At 34.2% G+C, this 17,493-nt stretch overlaps 1 protein-coding gene across 1 annotated transcript in view; it reads right to left on the bottom strand.

The window, feature by feature from the left end:
* Positions 1–340: 340 nt before the first annotated feature.
* Positions 341–17,493, bottom strand: part of LOC105506143 (chromosome unknown open reading frame, human C1orf27) — a 43,107-nt gene continuing 25,954 nt past the window's right edge. Inside the window, exons 13-15 of the mRNA XM_011934185.1 lie at positions 13,372–13,557; positions 2,033–2,143; positions 341–878 (exon numbers count right to left, since the gene is read on the bottom strand). Coding sequence (XP_011789575.1) covers positions 811–878; positions 2,033–2,143; positions 13,372–13,557 — 365 coding nt within the window. The 3' untranslated portion in view covers positions 341–810. The remainder of the gene's footprint in view (positions 879–2,032; positions 2,144–13,371; positions 13,558–17,493) is intronic.

Below are 17,493 nucleotides of genomic sequence, written 5' to 3'. Positions count from 1 at the left end.
AAATGAGTGCACGTTAGAAAACTCCTAGAAGATGAGCTTATCGTAAGGTTGTTGTTTCACTTGGTAGAAATTTCTCCTGGTGCTCTATTATTAAGACGTTGCATCAACATTGACTGTTCAAATTACTACTTTTTTTTTACTTTTTAAATTTACTTATTTATTTTAGAGACAAGGTCTCATTTTGTCACCCAGGCTGGAGTACAGTAGTGTGATCATAGCTCGCTGCGGCCTCAAACTCCCGGGCTCAAGTGATCTTCCCACTTCAGCCTCCAAGTAGTTGCAAGTAGTTGGGACTAGAGCTGCATGCCACCATGTCCAGCTAAGTTTTTTTTTTTTTTTCCAGTAGAGACAGAATCTCATTATGTCATCCGGGCTGGTCTCCAAATCCCTCCTAGCCCCAGGTGATCCTCCTGCCTCAGCCTCCCAAAGCGTTGAGATTATAGGTGAGCCACCATGCCTCTGTTCAACTTTTTAATGTCCTGATTAATATGTGATTCAGATTAGTAAGACTAAAATCTATGATCATATCCCATCATTTTGAACCTTTTAAACAATAGATAATAATGATTTGTTACATGCAGCTTCCATCTAGATGCATAACTTTATTTCTGGAAATGTGGGCCACCTACAGTGTAAAGCAGGCTAAACAAGGCAGCTTGTGATTTCATTTTAATCAGAAACACACCAAATAGGCATCATGGCAGCAGATCTGGCTGCTACTGCTTTAAATACAGATGGATTAACATCGTTATTATTCATAATTATCTGTCAATGTTCTCTGGATGATCAAGAAACTCTTTGTGCCTCACCCTAATCACTGAAGTAATGAAAGGAGATACCAGCAGCAAGGACTGCAACTGTAAATGCTGCAATCACACCTAAAAGTAAAACAAACACAGAACAAATGAAAATGGAATGAGCAAAAGAAAGGCCAGACTAATCCTAGGCTCTGAAATGTGGGTAACTGATGGGCCTAAAAAACGACAATACACAAACACAGAAACACACAATCTTACATACACATACATATGTATATACTAAAAGGCAGCAACATCTTAGAGAAAAATATAGTCATAAGTTGAAAAACTAGACTTCGAATGTCGGATAAAGTATCTTTCTTGCACAAATGTGCACTGAGACGTATCTAAGAGAAAAAATAACAAACACTTTAAAGGGCTTATATAAATATTTTTATTGGCATACCAGCTGTCTTATGCTACTTAGGTTAAAAAAAAAAAAAAGGCAGTTCCAGTAGGCAGCAGTTCTCAACCATCACAATGTAAAGCCACTTGTGTAACTTGTGTAGCTACTGAAAACTGCAGAAGTTCATGTTCAACCATTATAAAATCTAAGAATTAGTATGTCTAAGTTGTAACTTTTATTTTTTCCTGATTATAGTAAGCTAAAGAAAGAAACTGGCCATAGTAGTCCAGACAGACAGACACACACATGTACAAAAAAATTAATTAAATTTATCTAATGAATGACAAGAACTACAATTAAATCTTCTGGCTCCTAACTCTCAGTCAGAAGTCTTAATACTTAGTATTTCTCAAATTGTTACCCCATTAAACAATAGTCTGCATGTTCCTTGTTCAAAAAGTCTGAAAATGTTAAAATAATTCTGCATTTCTTAGACCCTTTAAAATATAAAAATACATTATAAAATTCCTGACTTGAATTTGACATTTTTTGTCATAGAACACACATCAAAATCTCCTGTGATAGTAATTCTAGGAATACCAGTTTGTAAAACATTAGCCCTACCATACTGATTCCCAAAACTCTGTATTTTTTCTTTTAAGAATGTTTTAAAAATTAATAGGATGTGTCATCTTTGAGGGCACTCATGATAATGTATGAATTATAAATCTTTCTATCTCTAGGGCCTGGCACTTTCCATAATACCCAATAAATAATGCTAAGTCTAGCAATCTTAAGAAAGCGAAATGAAATACAAAAATTTTAAAGTAACAAGAAAACTCAAATCTAAATATGTTTTCAGTGCTATCAAAGAAGTAAAATTAAATACCTATGTTCTGCTGAATTTTCAATAACATTGTAGTTTTAATTGGCTGTTTTGGTTGTTCATCATCTGTGTTGTCCAATGAAGCTTGACTATTCATAGAGGAACTCATACAAGCTGAAAGAGTATAATAATAATAAATTTCACATAAAATAAGGATTAACAAATGAAACTGAGTTTTAAAGAACATTATAAAAACTATACAATCAACACCATTTCCATTCTACTTGTTTTTTATATAACATAATGAATTTGCTCATTATCAATTATAGGTGAATTAAATTTAATAGAATATATGTCAAATTGACAGTTTTCAAAACAATGTAGCTTTATCATTGAACTAAATCAGAGGGCCACACAGCCAGTTCTGAATGACTTTCAAAAATTGTAATTTGTTGGTCAGGTGTGGTGGCTGATGTGTGTAATCCCAGCACTTTGGGAGGCTGAGGCAGGCAGAGTGCCTGAGCTCAGCAGTTCAAGACCAGCCTGGGCAACATGGTGAAACCCTGTCTCTACTAAAATACAAAACATTAGCCGGGCGTGGCGGCATGCATCTGCAGTCCCAGCTACTTGGGAGGCTGAGGCAGGAGAACTGCTTGAACCTGGGAGATGGAGGTTGCAATGAGCCAAGGTCACACCACTGCACTCCAGCCTGGGTGAAAGAGTGAGACTCTGTCTCAAAATAATAATAATAATAATAATAATTTGGTTACTATATAGTAGTAGAGATAAATTTATACCAAAATTCATAGCAGAGTAAACTTCACTCCTGAGATTAAGTTACCTTTTTTTTTTTTTTTTTTTTTTTGAGACAGAGTCTACTCTGTCACCCAGGCTGGAGTACAGTGGCATGAGCTCAGCTCACTGCAACCTCCGCCTCCCAGGTTCAAGTGATTCTCTTGCCTCAACCTCCTGAGTAGCTGGAATTACAGCCGCCTGCCACCACACCCAGCTAATCTTTGCATTTTAATTTATTTTATTTATTTATTTGAGACAGAGTCTTGCTCTGCTGTCTAAGCTGTAGTGCAATGGCGTGATCTCGGCTCACTGCAACCTCCACCTCCCAGGTTCAAGCAATTCTCCCGCCTCAGCCTCCCGAGTAGCTGGGACTACAGGGGTGCGCCACTACGCCCCACTAACTTTTGTATTTTTAGTAAGACAGGCTTTTGCCATGTTGGTCTGGCTGGCCCCAACTCCTGACCTCAGGTAATGCGCCCACTTTGGCCTCCCAAAATGCTGGGATTACAGCCATGAGCCACCACGCCCGGCCTAGTTTTTGTATTTTTAGTAGAGACGGGATTTCGCCATGTTGGCCAGGCTGGTCTCCAACTCCTGACCACAAGGGATCTGCCGCCTTGGCCTCCCAAAGTGCTGGGATCACACGGTGGGTGGGAGCCACCGTGCCCAGCCTAATTTATATCGTTATTGGTGGTTTTAGCAATTCATAATTTCAAATAATTAGACATTAGTAATAAAACCAGTGACTAGCACATTGCAGTACATGGGCCTCTGGCTCATGACCTATTTTTGTAAAAGCTCTTAAACTACAAATCTATTTTTTATATTTTTAAAACACTGTTAAAAAAAAGAATATGTGAAAAAGACCCTATGTGGCTCACAAAGCCTAAAATATTTATTTGCACAAAAAAAATCTGCTGACTCTTGATCCAACTTGAAATTTAAACTATGATAAAAATTTTGACCTTAAAACAACTCTGAATGGTAAGCAAGGCAAGGACATCATCACATTTTACAAATGGAAAACATAACCTGGAAGGTTAAAGTGCGTATTTGACCATCACAGGCATTTGACTGATGATTTGGACATAAGTTCTCTTTCTACTTCATTATGCTGACAGCAATTTATGTAGATTGGCCTATCTGAATTTATTTAATGCTTAATGAAAGTGTGTGAACTGATAACATCCTCAGAGACCACACAGGCTAACAGTTTTCAATTTTTTTCCCCTAGGACTGAAGAATCCTACGAAAACAAAGAAAATCTGACAAATTCCCAGTGTGTAAAAAAGATGAAAGTATGCTAGCCAGGCTGAAGCTGGGAGGGAGGACTCCTGGAGTCAGGCCAGCTCCTTACTTCTATCCTAGAGGTGACAGAAGAATGCTATTCTATAGAACTCTAGGGAAATAGGTTATGAAAGCAACTACTTTATACTGATCTGTTTATTTACCCTCACCACTCCCCAAAAAAGAGAGAACTCAAGAGAGATAGTAAATATTATTGTTTAAAGTAAAATAGCTTATTGTTGAATTTACAATGTTCTTACAGACATCTTTGCACCCTAATATACTAGCACAAGTTGAAAAGAATGACATATAAACTTACTGAAATAGGTATCGATGACACCAAAATGGATGAAAAAGAAAAAAAAATTACCTACTTGTCATTAATTTCTCATAAAGTTTGATTTTCATAAATAATTCCTAGTAACTATGTTATTAGAATCAAGGATGCCACCATTCTTTTTTTTCTTCTTCAAGCATACAACTAAATTACTTTAAAAACAAACAACAAAAAAACCTTCCGCCCCCCCCCTTTTTTTTTCTATTCTCACATGAAACCAGTCACAAAGAACAACAAATTCTTATGAACTGTCTCTAGGAATATCTAGTTTTCTATATTTCCAGTTTCTAGGTTTCTCAAGGGCTATAATACCTCGGTTCCAGACTATATTAGCCTAGTAATTTAAAATTTCTTCCAACTTCAGTCCATAGGTTTAAAAGTTGAATGGCTAATACAATTTTACGTTAAATAAAAACAAAAACAACATTTGGCTCTATGAGCAAATATCTCTGTTAAAAAGGTATTTTTTGGCTGGGCACGGTGGCTCACGCTTGTAATCCCGGCACTTCAGGAGGCCAAGGTGGGCGGGTCACGAGGTCAGGAGATTGAGACCATCCTGGACAACATGGTGAAACCCCGTCTCTTACTAAAAATGCAAAAAAAAATTAGCCGGGCGTGGTGGCGGGCACCTGTAGTCCCAGCTACTCAGGAGGCTGATGCAGGAGAATGGCGTGAACCCGGGAGGCGGAGCTTGCAGTGAGCCAAGATAGTGCCAGTGCACTCCAGCCTGGGCTCCGTCTCAAAAAAAAAAAGGTTTATTTTTTTTCCCCATATTTGGGCCAATAAAATCCTTATATCAGATAATAAACAAAAATAATGGATGGTGTGAATTATACCTATTTGCTACAGGAACTTTATTACTTGAATACTTGCATACAAAAAAAAAACAAAATTGTTTTAGTTGTCATATTACTTATATATTTAACATTGAATATTATATATGAAGATCATGCTCTAGAAGATCGTACTCTGCACAAATAATTTACTTTTATAAAAGGCATTCCACTGCCCTGCTATTTCCATTTTTAAATCTGTCATATAAAATCATGTGGTTTGATACAAATTTGAGATGATTTTACTGAAGCAGAATGTTTTTCAATAATGAAAATAGCAATTTATTTGCTTATTTTTGGTGGGGGCTTGTAGGATTTTTAAATCTAATCTCAGGCACTGTGTTATTTCACCAATATTTTAATATATTACATGAAATTTAAATACAAATAACACAGTGATTCAATACAACATTAGATCTCAACCACTCCTTAAAACCAAGTAATTTTAAATTCAGACAAATCGAAAATTGATCATTATTGTTAAGAAAGTACTCTTCTTGAGCAGCTGTCAAAAAGATAGAGAAAACAAGGGCTGTGAATGCACGCAAAAGTTGCAGACGTGTTCAGATTTCATTCCAAGCTGCTGATAGGTAGGCAGGACTATTTAAAAGCTTAAAATAAAATGTTAAGACTTGAACTCCTTCGTTGGCTGTGTTCTTCCTATCCGTAAATCCTAAATTACTGATGTATAATTCTACTCAGCGATGTAGCCATAAAACTGTATCTTCAGTATTACTCATTTTTCCTTTATAATTGTCAATGTTTAACCAAATGACAAAAATTAATTTCAGCTCTGATACTGGCAAAGATGAGGTTCATCAGATTTTAAAGGTGTGACTTCAAAGTTTTTTAGATGGTACTGTTGATAAAAGTACATTGAAATTATTAAGTTAATGTCAACTAGGAGATGACTAACACAGCTAAGAAATTTTAAAGCCAGTTATCCCTCACCTCAAGTGAGTCAGTTTGACAAATTGTTCCTCATCTCTTAAGTCATTTAAAAGTATGTTATTTTAAGATACTTACTTGGCAAATATGTATTTTAAACATAGCAACTGCTTGGCAACTATACTATAGAACAGAAACAAGTAATAATCAGGTAAATAATATAAGCTGAGCATCCCTTACCTGAAATGATTTTTTTTTTCCAAATTTTGGATTATTTGCAGTATACTTACTGGCTGAGCATCCCTAATCTGAAATCCAAAACCCAAAATGTTCTAATGAGCATATTTCCTTTGAGTATCATGTTGGTGCTCAAAAAGTTTCTAATTTTGGAGTGTTTTGTGTTTCAGACTTTCAGATTAGGGATACTCAACCTGTAATGTTAAATACTTAGAAGATAAAGCAAAATATTTATAGCAAATTTAACGTTCCTAAATATGTAGTAATTGATTCCAATTTCTGAATTTGAACATTTGAGCTCCACTTTTTTGTGGTTTATTTTACATGGGAAACTCTAATTTCAAATATTTAGGAAAACTTACACATATTATAAAACATTTTCATACATTAATATTTTTCATTACAAGTCAGAGGTTCAGTATTTAAAAGCCTAATAATGTGTTAACATCATCCTCCATTTATATATCTCTGTTTAGAAAGTATTTTCCCTAACAGTTTTACCAAATTCTCACAGCAACCCCAAGAGAATCTAGGATTCAGAGGGGACTTCTTTAAGGTTAGTTCTAAGTGGCAGGCCTGGACTCCTGGACATTATCTTCGTAAAATTGTGGCATCTAATATCTTTGAGTAAATGATTAAATGAGTAAATGAGTGAGTAAGTGCATATAATTCTTAAAAAACATAGGATGTTTATGTAAAGGCACTTAATTTTTCTATTAAAATGTATGTTTTTATTCTATTATTTGATAATGTGTTCTTTATAATAAATATGCATAATTACTAAATCATTCCTTCCAATTTAACAAATGCTTGATGAAGCAAAACTAATATACTTCTAGGTAAGTCATATTCTTGGTTGTAATACATCTCATACCAGTGTTCAATTCCTAAAAAGCTACTTTTACTTGTATTCATCCTTCAAAATGAACTCAAATGTCACCTGCTCTAAGAAGCTTTCCCTGAGTCCCTTACGGAGATAGTGCCTCTGGTAAGAGTTCTGACGCTTCTCTGTTCATTCTTGTTATAGAGTTATTAGTGGTTTTAGCAATTAATAATTTCAAATAATTAGATATTAATAATAAAGCCACAGATCAGCACATTATAGCACATGGGCCACTTTGTTTTGGAATAACTCATTTCTTTGTATTTCCCATTGCACTGTGGGCTTCTTGAGAGTCAGGACTATATATTTTATCTGTAGAATCCTAATACATAATAGGCAACCAAGAATAGACATCACTCACTCACTCACTCACTCACTCACTCACTCGAGATTCACGTAAGTTTCAAAAACAGGGCAGAGTCCTGAAAGGATCATACCTACCATACTGAAATATCTTCAATACATTATACAATATTAGAAAAATGTGTAATATCATCTAGAAACCATGAGTTTAATATGGCATACATGTAAGTATACACACCTAAACTTTCCAAATTGCTGTTTTGCTTCCTTTGTTCTTGTAATATTAAACTCTTCCTACTGTTAATCCATCTCTATACTAGACTGTCAGCATAAAGAAGAGAAATATAGACAATAAATAATTTTAAATACAGTGTGAAACATATAACTAAGTTTTAATATTAAAGGTTTATGAAAATTAAAATCCATAAATCAGACATATGTATTAATATTCATATATTATCTAAGATTTTAAAGTTATTTTATTTCATATTTACTGGTTCATGCTAATATTTAACAAGGTACAAATAATGCTAATGATAAAGTTTACTGAGGGAACTCAAGAAAGAGGATTAAAATATATTTAGTATATAAATAAACAGTTCATTAGAGACTAGCATTTATATCTGACAATAATGGATAAAAAGTATATTGTTTTGAGGCTAAAATTAAAACTTTTATTTATTTGCAAAAGTAAACATCATTCAAAACTATGAAACTTTCAACACAAGTAGGATTATATACTGTATAGAGCATCAATTTATAAAACTGGTATGTGCTTTCAGTGACCTTTCAGTTGAAGTGAAACATAAAAGTAGTACAGGTTGAGTATTCCTTGTCCAAAATGCTTGGGATTGTTAAGTGTTTCAGATTTCAGATTTTTTTGAATTCTGAAATATTTGCAGTACACCAGCTTAGCATTCCTAATCCAAAAATCCAAAATCTGAAATGCTCCACTGAATATTTCCTTTGAGCATATCAGTGCTCAAAAAGGTTCAAATTTTGGAGCATTTCAGATTTTAGATTTTCAGATTAGGGATACTCAACTGTAATAAAGAATACAAAAAGGAAAATAATTTACTAAATTTTTTTTTTTTTTTTTTTTTTTTTGAGACAGAGTTTCACTCTTGTTGCCCAGGCTGGAGTGCAGTGGCACGATTTTGGCTCACTGCAACCTCCACCTTCCGGATTCAAGTGATTCTCCTGCCTCAGCCTCCCGAGTAGCTGGGTTTACAGGCATGCACCACCATGCCTGGCTAACTTTGTATTTTTAGTAGAGACGGGGTTTCTCCATGTTGGTCAGGCTGGTCTTGACTCCTGACCTCAGGTGATCCACCCGCCTCAGCCTCCCAAAGTGCTGGGACTACAGGCATGAGCCATCGTGCCTGGTCCACTAAAATTTTAATATAGGAATGCCAAAACTTTGTTACTGTATATTATAGATTACTGGTAATGCCTATAATAGAGACTTTTTTTCTGATTAAATTATTAACCAAATCACTGGAGACCCTAAAATTCTGATCACTAATCTTGATGGAGTACTTAGGTATTCTTAGGACCTTACTACATTCTCTGCATAACTAATCACGCATATACATTCTATCTTTCCTCTAGGCTTCTAAAGGAAAGGAATCAAGTTATTGATTTATATCTATTATATTGTCTTGAACAGAGCATAAGCTTAATAAACATCTGATAAATAGACATACTAAATGCTGTAAACTAGATTAAAATTTCTGGGACAACTACTAGTGCTACATATTTTCATATAAAAGACATAATTTCATGTCTTAAACGTTCAATACTCCTGAAAATGTTCTGAACTATACATTTTCAGCCATACATCTATGAATATTATAGCCTTTTTAAACCTTCAACATGTTCAGTATACTAGACTACACAAACCTTAAAAATCTTGTCTGTCCAGGCATAAGCTTATAATTTGTCAAGTATAAAATAAATGTGAAAACAAGATGTGCTGTAGTTTCCTAAGAATCATTTATTCAGTATTTATGAATCACTAACAAATACTTAGGAACACCTACTATGTTTTAGGCACGGATAAATAAATATTCTACTTACTTTCAAAAATCTTACAGTCTAACGTGAAAGATCAACATTAAATATGCAATTGATGATTTAAATAATTACAAGTATGTAACGTATTATAGCAGAACAGCATAGAAGAGCGAACTACAAGAAAGTTTAGTGAAGGAGTTTACCTAGTTTGAACTAGCCTGAAGTTAGTAAAAACATAGTATCTACACAGACATTTTTTTAAAAACTCTACTGGCTGGGCGTGGTGACTAACACCTGTAATCCCAGCAGTTTGGGAGGCCGTGGCGGGTGGATCACGAGATCAGGAGTTCGAGACCAGCCTGACCAACATGGTGAAACCCTATCTCTACTAACAATGCAAAATTAACCAGGCTTGGTGGCACATGCCTGTAATCCCAGATACTCAGGAGGCTGAGGCAAGAGAATCCCTTGAGCCTGGGAGGCAGAGGTTTCAGTGAGCTGAGAACGCACCTGTACACTCCAGCCTGGGAGACAGAGCAAGACTCTGACTGAAAAAACAAACAAACAAACAAAAATCTACTTAGCTCCTTGAAGACAGGATCAGCATTTTGTTGTTCTTTGGATCCCAATCCATAGGACTGACAAAATAAATAATTTATTCAGTCAAAAAATATCTACTGACAACCTATGACGTGCTAAGGCTAAGCTCTTAGTAAAGTGCTAGAAATACAACAGTTAAGCAAGAGAGGCAAAGGCCCTTTTTGCTCTCTCAACAGATGTTTGCTGAAATGCAATGGTTAAATATAATGGTTTCATGATAATTCAAATTTATTGGGTTTTAGTTTTGGTTTTGGGAGGCTGTCATGCCAGGTTGCCATAGTTACCTCTTAGGAATACATTACAGTGGTCAAAGCTACTTAATTTTTTTTTTTTTTTTTGAGACAGGGTCTTACACTGTCATCCAGGCTCAACTGCAGTGGTGTAAACATGGCCCACTGAAACCTCTACAGCTAATTTTTGTGTTTTTATTGTAGAGACAGGATTTCACCATGTTGCCCAAGTAAAATTTTTTTTAATGTCTTAGCAATGTAAAGAAAGAATATTAACCTCTGTTAACTGTTTGTTAAAATATAACTTAAAAAGAACTGAATAAAATAGCGTTAGTCTATATACTTGTGTTTAACATACAACATGAAATTAAATGAGTTAAAAATACTTAAAACAGAAATATTTTTAAGAATTATTTTAAAAACCTAGATGAAATGACTCTCTCTATTCTTTTATATCTGACTTTTAAAGTAACTTGTGAATGGGGCAAGTTTTGCATACAATGCTACCCTTAGTCATTCTTAGTTTAAGAATGTGATATGCACTAAGGATGTGACAAATAATTCAAAAAATTATAAACATGATATATAATTATATTTCATATTTTTATAAGAAAACATTTTTATATATTGTTTATATTGTATTTTATAAACATATTCACATACATAAACATATAAACATGTTTATAAATATAACTTATATTTATAAACATAAAAATGTTTATATTACATGTTTATATACATGTATATGTTTATATTATATATAAACGTAACACATATTTATATTATGTTTATATAAACATAACACATATTTATATTATGTTTATATAAACATAATGAGATCCAAGATTCCAGCCAACAAATGAGAAATTATATTGACATAATCTAGACGAAATTAAACCAAGATAATGTAACATCATCCATTTACACTTGAAAATGTTTAAAGGGATGGAATGAAGAACGCCAGGCAAAAATATGTATCTAGATCATGGAAAGTAATAGTACTATACTTCATTATTTAGCTCTCACAGAAAGGCAGTAAAACAAATTTTTAGAAAAGAGGCACAGACTCTAAAACCAGACTGCCTAAGTTTAAATTCCAGCTCCACTATTATGAGTGATGTAACTTTGAAAAGTTACCTGGCCTTTCTGAGCCTTAATTCTCTCATCTGGAAAACAGGATTAATAATATTATTTACATCAGAGGGTCGTTATAAAGAATGATAATTTGGTATTTGTAAGACTCTTAAAACTGTGCCTGGCAGATATATAAATAATGGCTGATACTAGTTTTAGAGCATTAGCTTCATCAGGGTAACATATTTCAAGAAAGGCAAACCAGAGTATATTTAAGAAGTAATTTTTAATTTTTCTTAGTTACCAACTCTTTGAAAGCGATAGACCTTTTCTTCAGAAAAAAATCATACAATTACTTTCAAGTGGTTTGTCAACCTTCTAAAAGTTCAGCTCTGACACCAAAGGTTTTGGAGCTCACAGGTTAAAAATTCCTAATTTACCGGAAGGCAAACAAGGTGGTAAGAAAAAAATGTGGTCTGGAAACTGTAATAAAAAGAACAGCTTAAGGTAGATGAGAATATACGGCTTTGAAATATTTAGAACATTTTTGTTGCTCTCAAATTTAAAGCATGGTCTCAACGAGGAAGTGGTACTCATGTTTTATTGCTGCGTATTACTGAAAGAATAGGTTACAGGGAGGCAGATTGGTATGTAAAATAAAGAAGAATAGAAGGTGAATCCCCATCTGCTAGGGATATAGTTTTCAGTATTAACAGGTTAAATTAGGTCAATTCGAATAATCCTACCAACATTATAAGATCTATTCAACAGAATGGCTCAAGAACTATTGCTAGGCATTAACGATAGACAAGTGAACAAAACAAACAAAAATCCCTGTCCTCGTGATTCTAAGTTTGGTTGGCAGAGATAATGCAGTCACTAACCAGGGAAAATAAACTTTGGAAAACAGTAAACATTTTTACCAGTCTACTTTCAAAAAGCAGATACTTTCCGTCTGCTACAGTTATAGCTTTAAAATTATTAGTTTTCATGGGATTAGAAAGTAGTTGCTTCTTTATTTTAACACCACGCACTGGGCAATTTAGTATATTTCATTTTCCCCACTGAAACAAGCTTATTGCTCTACATCATGATCTGGCATTGCTGAAAAACTAAAGGGTGGTTTGCAACTAACTTGAGGCAGTTTACTATAGATTTGAAGTTCCCCAATCAAATACTAACTTGACTCACTATAATCTCAAGCGCACTCTGAATCAAACACCCTATTCCTGAAGGGAGAATTAACTATGCAAAGAGGAATAACTAAGAAATCAGAAAAGGAATTTACATATTTATTTATAGACATGTTTTCATACCCTGAACTCACTAGAAACAAAAAGAAAGCGAAACAAAACAAAACAGTCTTCCAAAGTGTAAATTCAAATGTGAAAGTGATGGCTAGGGGGAAAATATGTGTTATCAAACCCAGATAGGACAGCAAATCCATGCTCTAGGAAAGTAATCTAATTTCTGGAACTGTCCGTTTTGGCGTAGTATCCCAATTACATGAAAGGGATATTAAAAAAAAGGCAAATAATATGGAGAAAATGTTTAGTAAATTAGTGTTTTAAAACTTACTGTTCTGACATGATGCTTACTTACCAAGTAAGTAAGACTTACCCAGTCTGACATGTAATTTTACCTACTTAATGCTGAACTTGTTTTATTAAGATCTACTCGCTAAGCTTGAAAAATACCTTAGTATCTTAAATTTTGGTACAATTTCCCAGGAAATACTCACTGTATGTCTAGACATGTAGAAATTAAACATATATTTTAAAATGTCTCAGTTAATATTTTGAAGTGTCAAACAGAATTAGCTTTAAAAAATCTAAAGACATGCCATTTAAACTAGACATCTCATAGGTAAAATCTTAGCTGTAATCTAATCAGATTATTAAATAGCATCATATAATGACCTGTGTTTATTTCCTCTGCAATTTTCAAATCTTCTATTTGAATTGTATGATCCAACATCTCCATAAAATGGTCCCTGATTTCTTCAGCCGGCTCATCATCAAATTTGTAATCACACAACATTACAGTGGATCCAGGAAGGGGAACAAAGACTCGATGAGGGAGGATGTGGAACTCTTTTTCAGAATCTAAAAGGAGAAAAAATATTATGAATATTTAGATAGGTTTGTCACTGGTATCTGTGATACATATTTTAGAAGTACATAAAAAACCCCAATAGAAATAAAGCTTAAAAAGGTCAATATTTTTTCATTTTCTAGTTGCTCTGGCACAAAACTGCTCTTACCAAATTCTGCTTTACCTCAAAACCCCTGGTCTTTGCAAGAAACCTAAATGATACGCCTACGAAAAATAAATTTATCTCCAGGTGCTGTGGCTCATGCCTGTAATCCCAACACTTTGAGAGGCTGAGGTGGGCAGATCACTTGAGGTCAAGACTTGGAGACCAACGAGGCCAACATGGTGAAATCCCATTTCTACTAAAAATACAAAAACTAGTCAGGCATGGTAGCGGGTGCCTGTAATCCCAGCTACTCGGGAGGCTGAGGCAGGAGAATTTCTTGAACCAGGAGGTGGAGGCTGCGGTGAGCCGTGATCACACCACTGCACTCCAGCCTGGGCAACAGAGCGAGACTGCATCTCAAAATAAAAATAAAAATAAAATAAACTTATCATTGCCTTCAATGTAAAGATGTTGATTACACATTCTTATATGACCCACTGTCCTATGAAGAACACTCAAGAGACAATTTTGTCCCTCATGTCAGAAACATTGTCCCTCTTGTTTGTTTTACCCTCATAGGCGCTATACATTTTACAGTTGGTTTTTCTCTTCTTCATCCAAGTTTGGAGCCAAATTACCAGCCACCTTACACCAAGTGCATAGGATCTGATAGAATACATTTTTGTACTAATCTCACCACGAATTTCGTCTTACTAGATGTAGCCCCCTTCCTATATCAAGCATGTTTAGCACATCTAGTCATATATACATTTTTTGTGTACCAATCTCACCACCAACTCCATTTTGCTTTCTTTAACTTCTCTTTGACTCTTTATTACTAACACTTATTTTCACTTGTTTACTTATGCTTCTTTGTAAAAAGCCTTAAATCATTTTTAGAAAAAAATAAATAGAAGTAAATAATAAATATCTCATTCTTCTTTGAATACTTACAAACTGGAATATATTATTTTCCCTAATTTCTAACATAGTCACTGTAGCATGTAAATGATTACTTTTTAGTTCAACACTACAATTCTTATGAACTATCAGAAAGACAGAAATTTTGTGAAAAGAATGACCTCTTTCAGCCACGGATATGATTTAAAAGTTACTAATGTAAAGATCAAGTGGAAAACTAGGGCTTACTTTACTAGTAACCTAGACTTCGTTGAACTAGTGGTAACTTTACATAATTGCAAACAGAAGATGAGGAACAATGCCTTAAGTGCCACGGGAAATGCAATGGCTTAAACTATGTGTTCCTTCCAGATTCAGTGTATCATCTTGTTTGCACATGAGAACTGGGAGAGAAATTTTACTCTTTGACCAGACTGCCTCCTAGCTGTGGAAGAATAGTACTGCAATTTGTACTGTAGCACAAAAATTATCCACACATTGAAATTAGGACTATATTATTTTATTTTGGGCCACAGTTACTTGAAACAGATTTAATAAAAACTCAAAAATGACTATAACGTCCATGTGCAATTGGCATGCAAAGTTTTAAAACCATTTCAAACTACATCAATTATTGGTCTATCTGAAAAATAAGCTAAAAAAATTAAACATTAAATAACTGGTTCCAATAAATTTAAATTACTAATTTAAGAAAGCACTTATAACTTTCAAATTAAGACATTAAATTAGTAATTGCGTATCTAAATAAGACTCGTTTTCTGTTGGTCTGAGGTTTAAATGGGAGGAGAAATCTTTTTGAAAAGACACCTCAAAAAGCATTCAAAAGCAGAATCCTTTGGGAATATCCTCATGTCACAGTATTTAGTTCAAAATTATCTGAATAAATTCAAAACAAATAAAAAACTAAATTTAAGCCAATATAGTAAGAATTGGGTTTCTATTGGTCAAATGTCCTAGCTGGTATCATAGTAGTATAGAAACCTCTAATTTATTTATGTATCTATCTTTTATAGAAATATTTTAGATTAGGTGATAGCAGAGCTGAAGATTAAAGGGCAGGAGGACATCTGCATAAAGGGATAGGAAAAGTGTTATTCAGAGAGCGGAATCATGGGCACAGGCAAAGAGGATTACAAATGTTCTGGGAAGACAGTGGAGTGGTACACAGGATACTGATGTAGGGATGGGCAAAAGTAAGAGGTTTCATAACTGATGACCTCCATTTTCACAATGAGTAGGTCATGTATGAGAGTAAGTTGAGCAGGATCAAATGAAGACTTAGTGAAGAAGGTTTAGGCTATATAGCCTATAGTTTAGGCTATATCAAAGAGGAAGATCACAACAAGTGTAAGGATTAATTGGAGGTTTTTTTTGTTTTTTGTGTTTTTTTTTTTTTTTTTTCAGGAGCAAAACTGCAAGTTTATTTTGGTAACCTAAGGTGTGGGGAAGAAGTCTGTCGGCCTCCGGCAAAGAAGGCCGACAGAGTCCCCCCGTCGTGGGGCTCTCGGGCAGGGTTCCTGCATCCCGACTTCAGTGGGGCTGGAGGAAGACCGCCTTTTGTTTTTTTTTTTAAACTGACATTGACATACTAAGTTCTTTTATCTGGATAGCCAAAATTAAAAGCCTAGGTTTACTTCAGAGATCAGAAATAGAAAGTTATTATGTCCTTTACAGACTTCCACATGCATGCAAAAATACTCTAATTCAGGTTAATTTTGTGGCATACGTTCTACATTTTACTGTATTACAGCATCTATAAGATCTTACCAGTATATAAGAAAAATAAGCTAAGTAAAATGAGGACAAAATCTAAAATCTAACAATTTGATGTATAAATTCAACATCAGAATTTACATTTATTTATGCTTGAGAGGATGGATAACTCATTCTCCATGATGATTATTTTATATCACATGCTTGTATCAAAACATCTCATATACCTCATATATATAGATACATATCTACTATGTATCCACAAAAGTTAAAAATTAAAAAAATTTTTAAACAATTTACATTTACTTATATTATCACACTTACAATGTATTCTTTTATCTTGATACCTAAGATCAACTAATACATTGTTGGAATAATTATCCTGTTACTAAAGTGTTGAATATATATTTACATCTTATTTCTGTTTGAGATATGCTAAATTTCCCAAAAATTGAAGTTAAGACATTTTAAAGACAATTAACATAAGTAGTTCTCCTCCATCATCTCCAACATGGTATCAAAACCACTTGCTGAGGGCTTGGCTTAAATCAGTTTTATTAGGGGCCTTACAAACATCATCTCATTTAATCTTGCAGCCTTGAAAAGTAGCTACCATAATTCCTGTTTTATATATAAGAAAATGGGGCCATTCATAGTGGCTCATGCCTATAATTCCCAGTGCTTTGGGAATTACAGGTTTAATTTATAAATTAAAGATTTATATGCTTAAATCATTTTTAGAAAAAAATAAATCTAAATAAATTAAATAAATATCTCATTCTTATTTGAATACTTACAAACTGGAATATATTATTTCCCCTAATCTCTAATATAGTCACTGTTGCATGTAAATAAATAATTACTTTTAAGTTCAACACTATGATTCTTACAAACTATCAGAAAGATAGAAATTTTGTGAAAAGAATGGCCTCTTTCAGCAACAGATATGATTAAAAAGTTACTCGGGGCCAGGAGTCTGAGACCACCTGGACAACATAACAAGGCCTCATCTCTACAAAAAAGTGAAAATTAAAAGATTACCCAGGCATACTGCCGTGCACCTGTAGTCCCAGCTACCTGGGAAGCTGAGGGAGGAGGATCCCTTACAGCCAGGAGTTCAAAGCTGTATTTAGCTATGATCATACCTGTGCACAGCCATGGGACTACAGCCTGGCCAACACAGCAAAGACTCTGTCTCTACAAAAAA

Source organism: Colobus angolensis, unplaced genomic scaffold (genome assembly GCF_000951035.1).
Source record: "Colobus angolensis palliatus isolate OR3802 unplaced genomic scaffold, Cang.pa_1.0 Scaffold132, whole genome shotgun sequence".
Taxonomy (NCBI): Eukaryota; Metazoa; Chordata; class Mammalia; order Primates; family Cercopithecidae; genus Colobus; species Colobus angolensis.
This window is presented reverse-complemented; position numbering and strand designations above follow the sequence as displayed.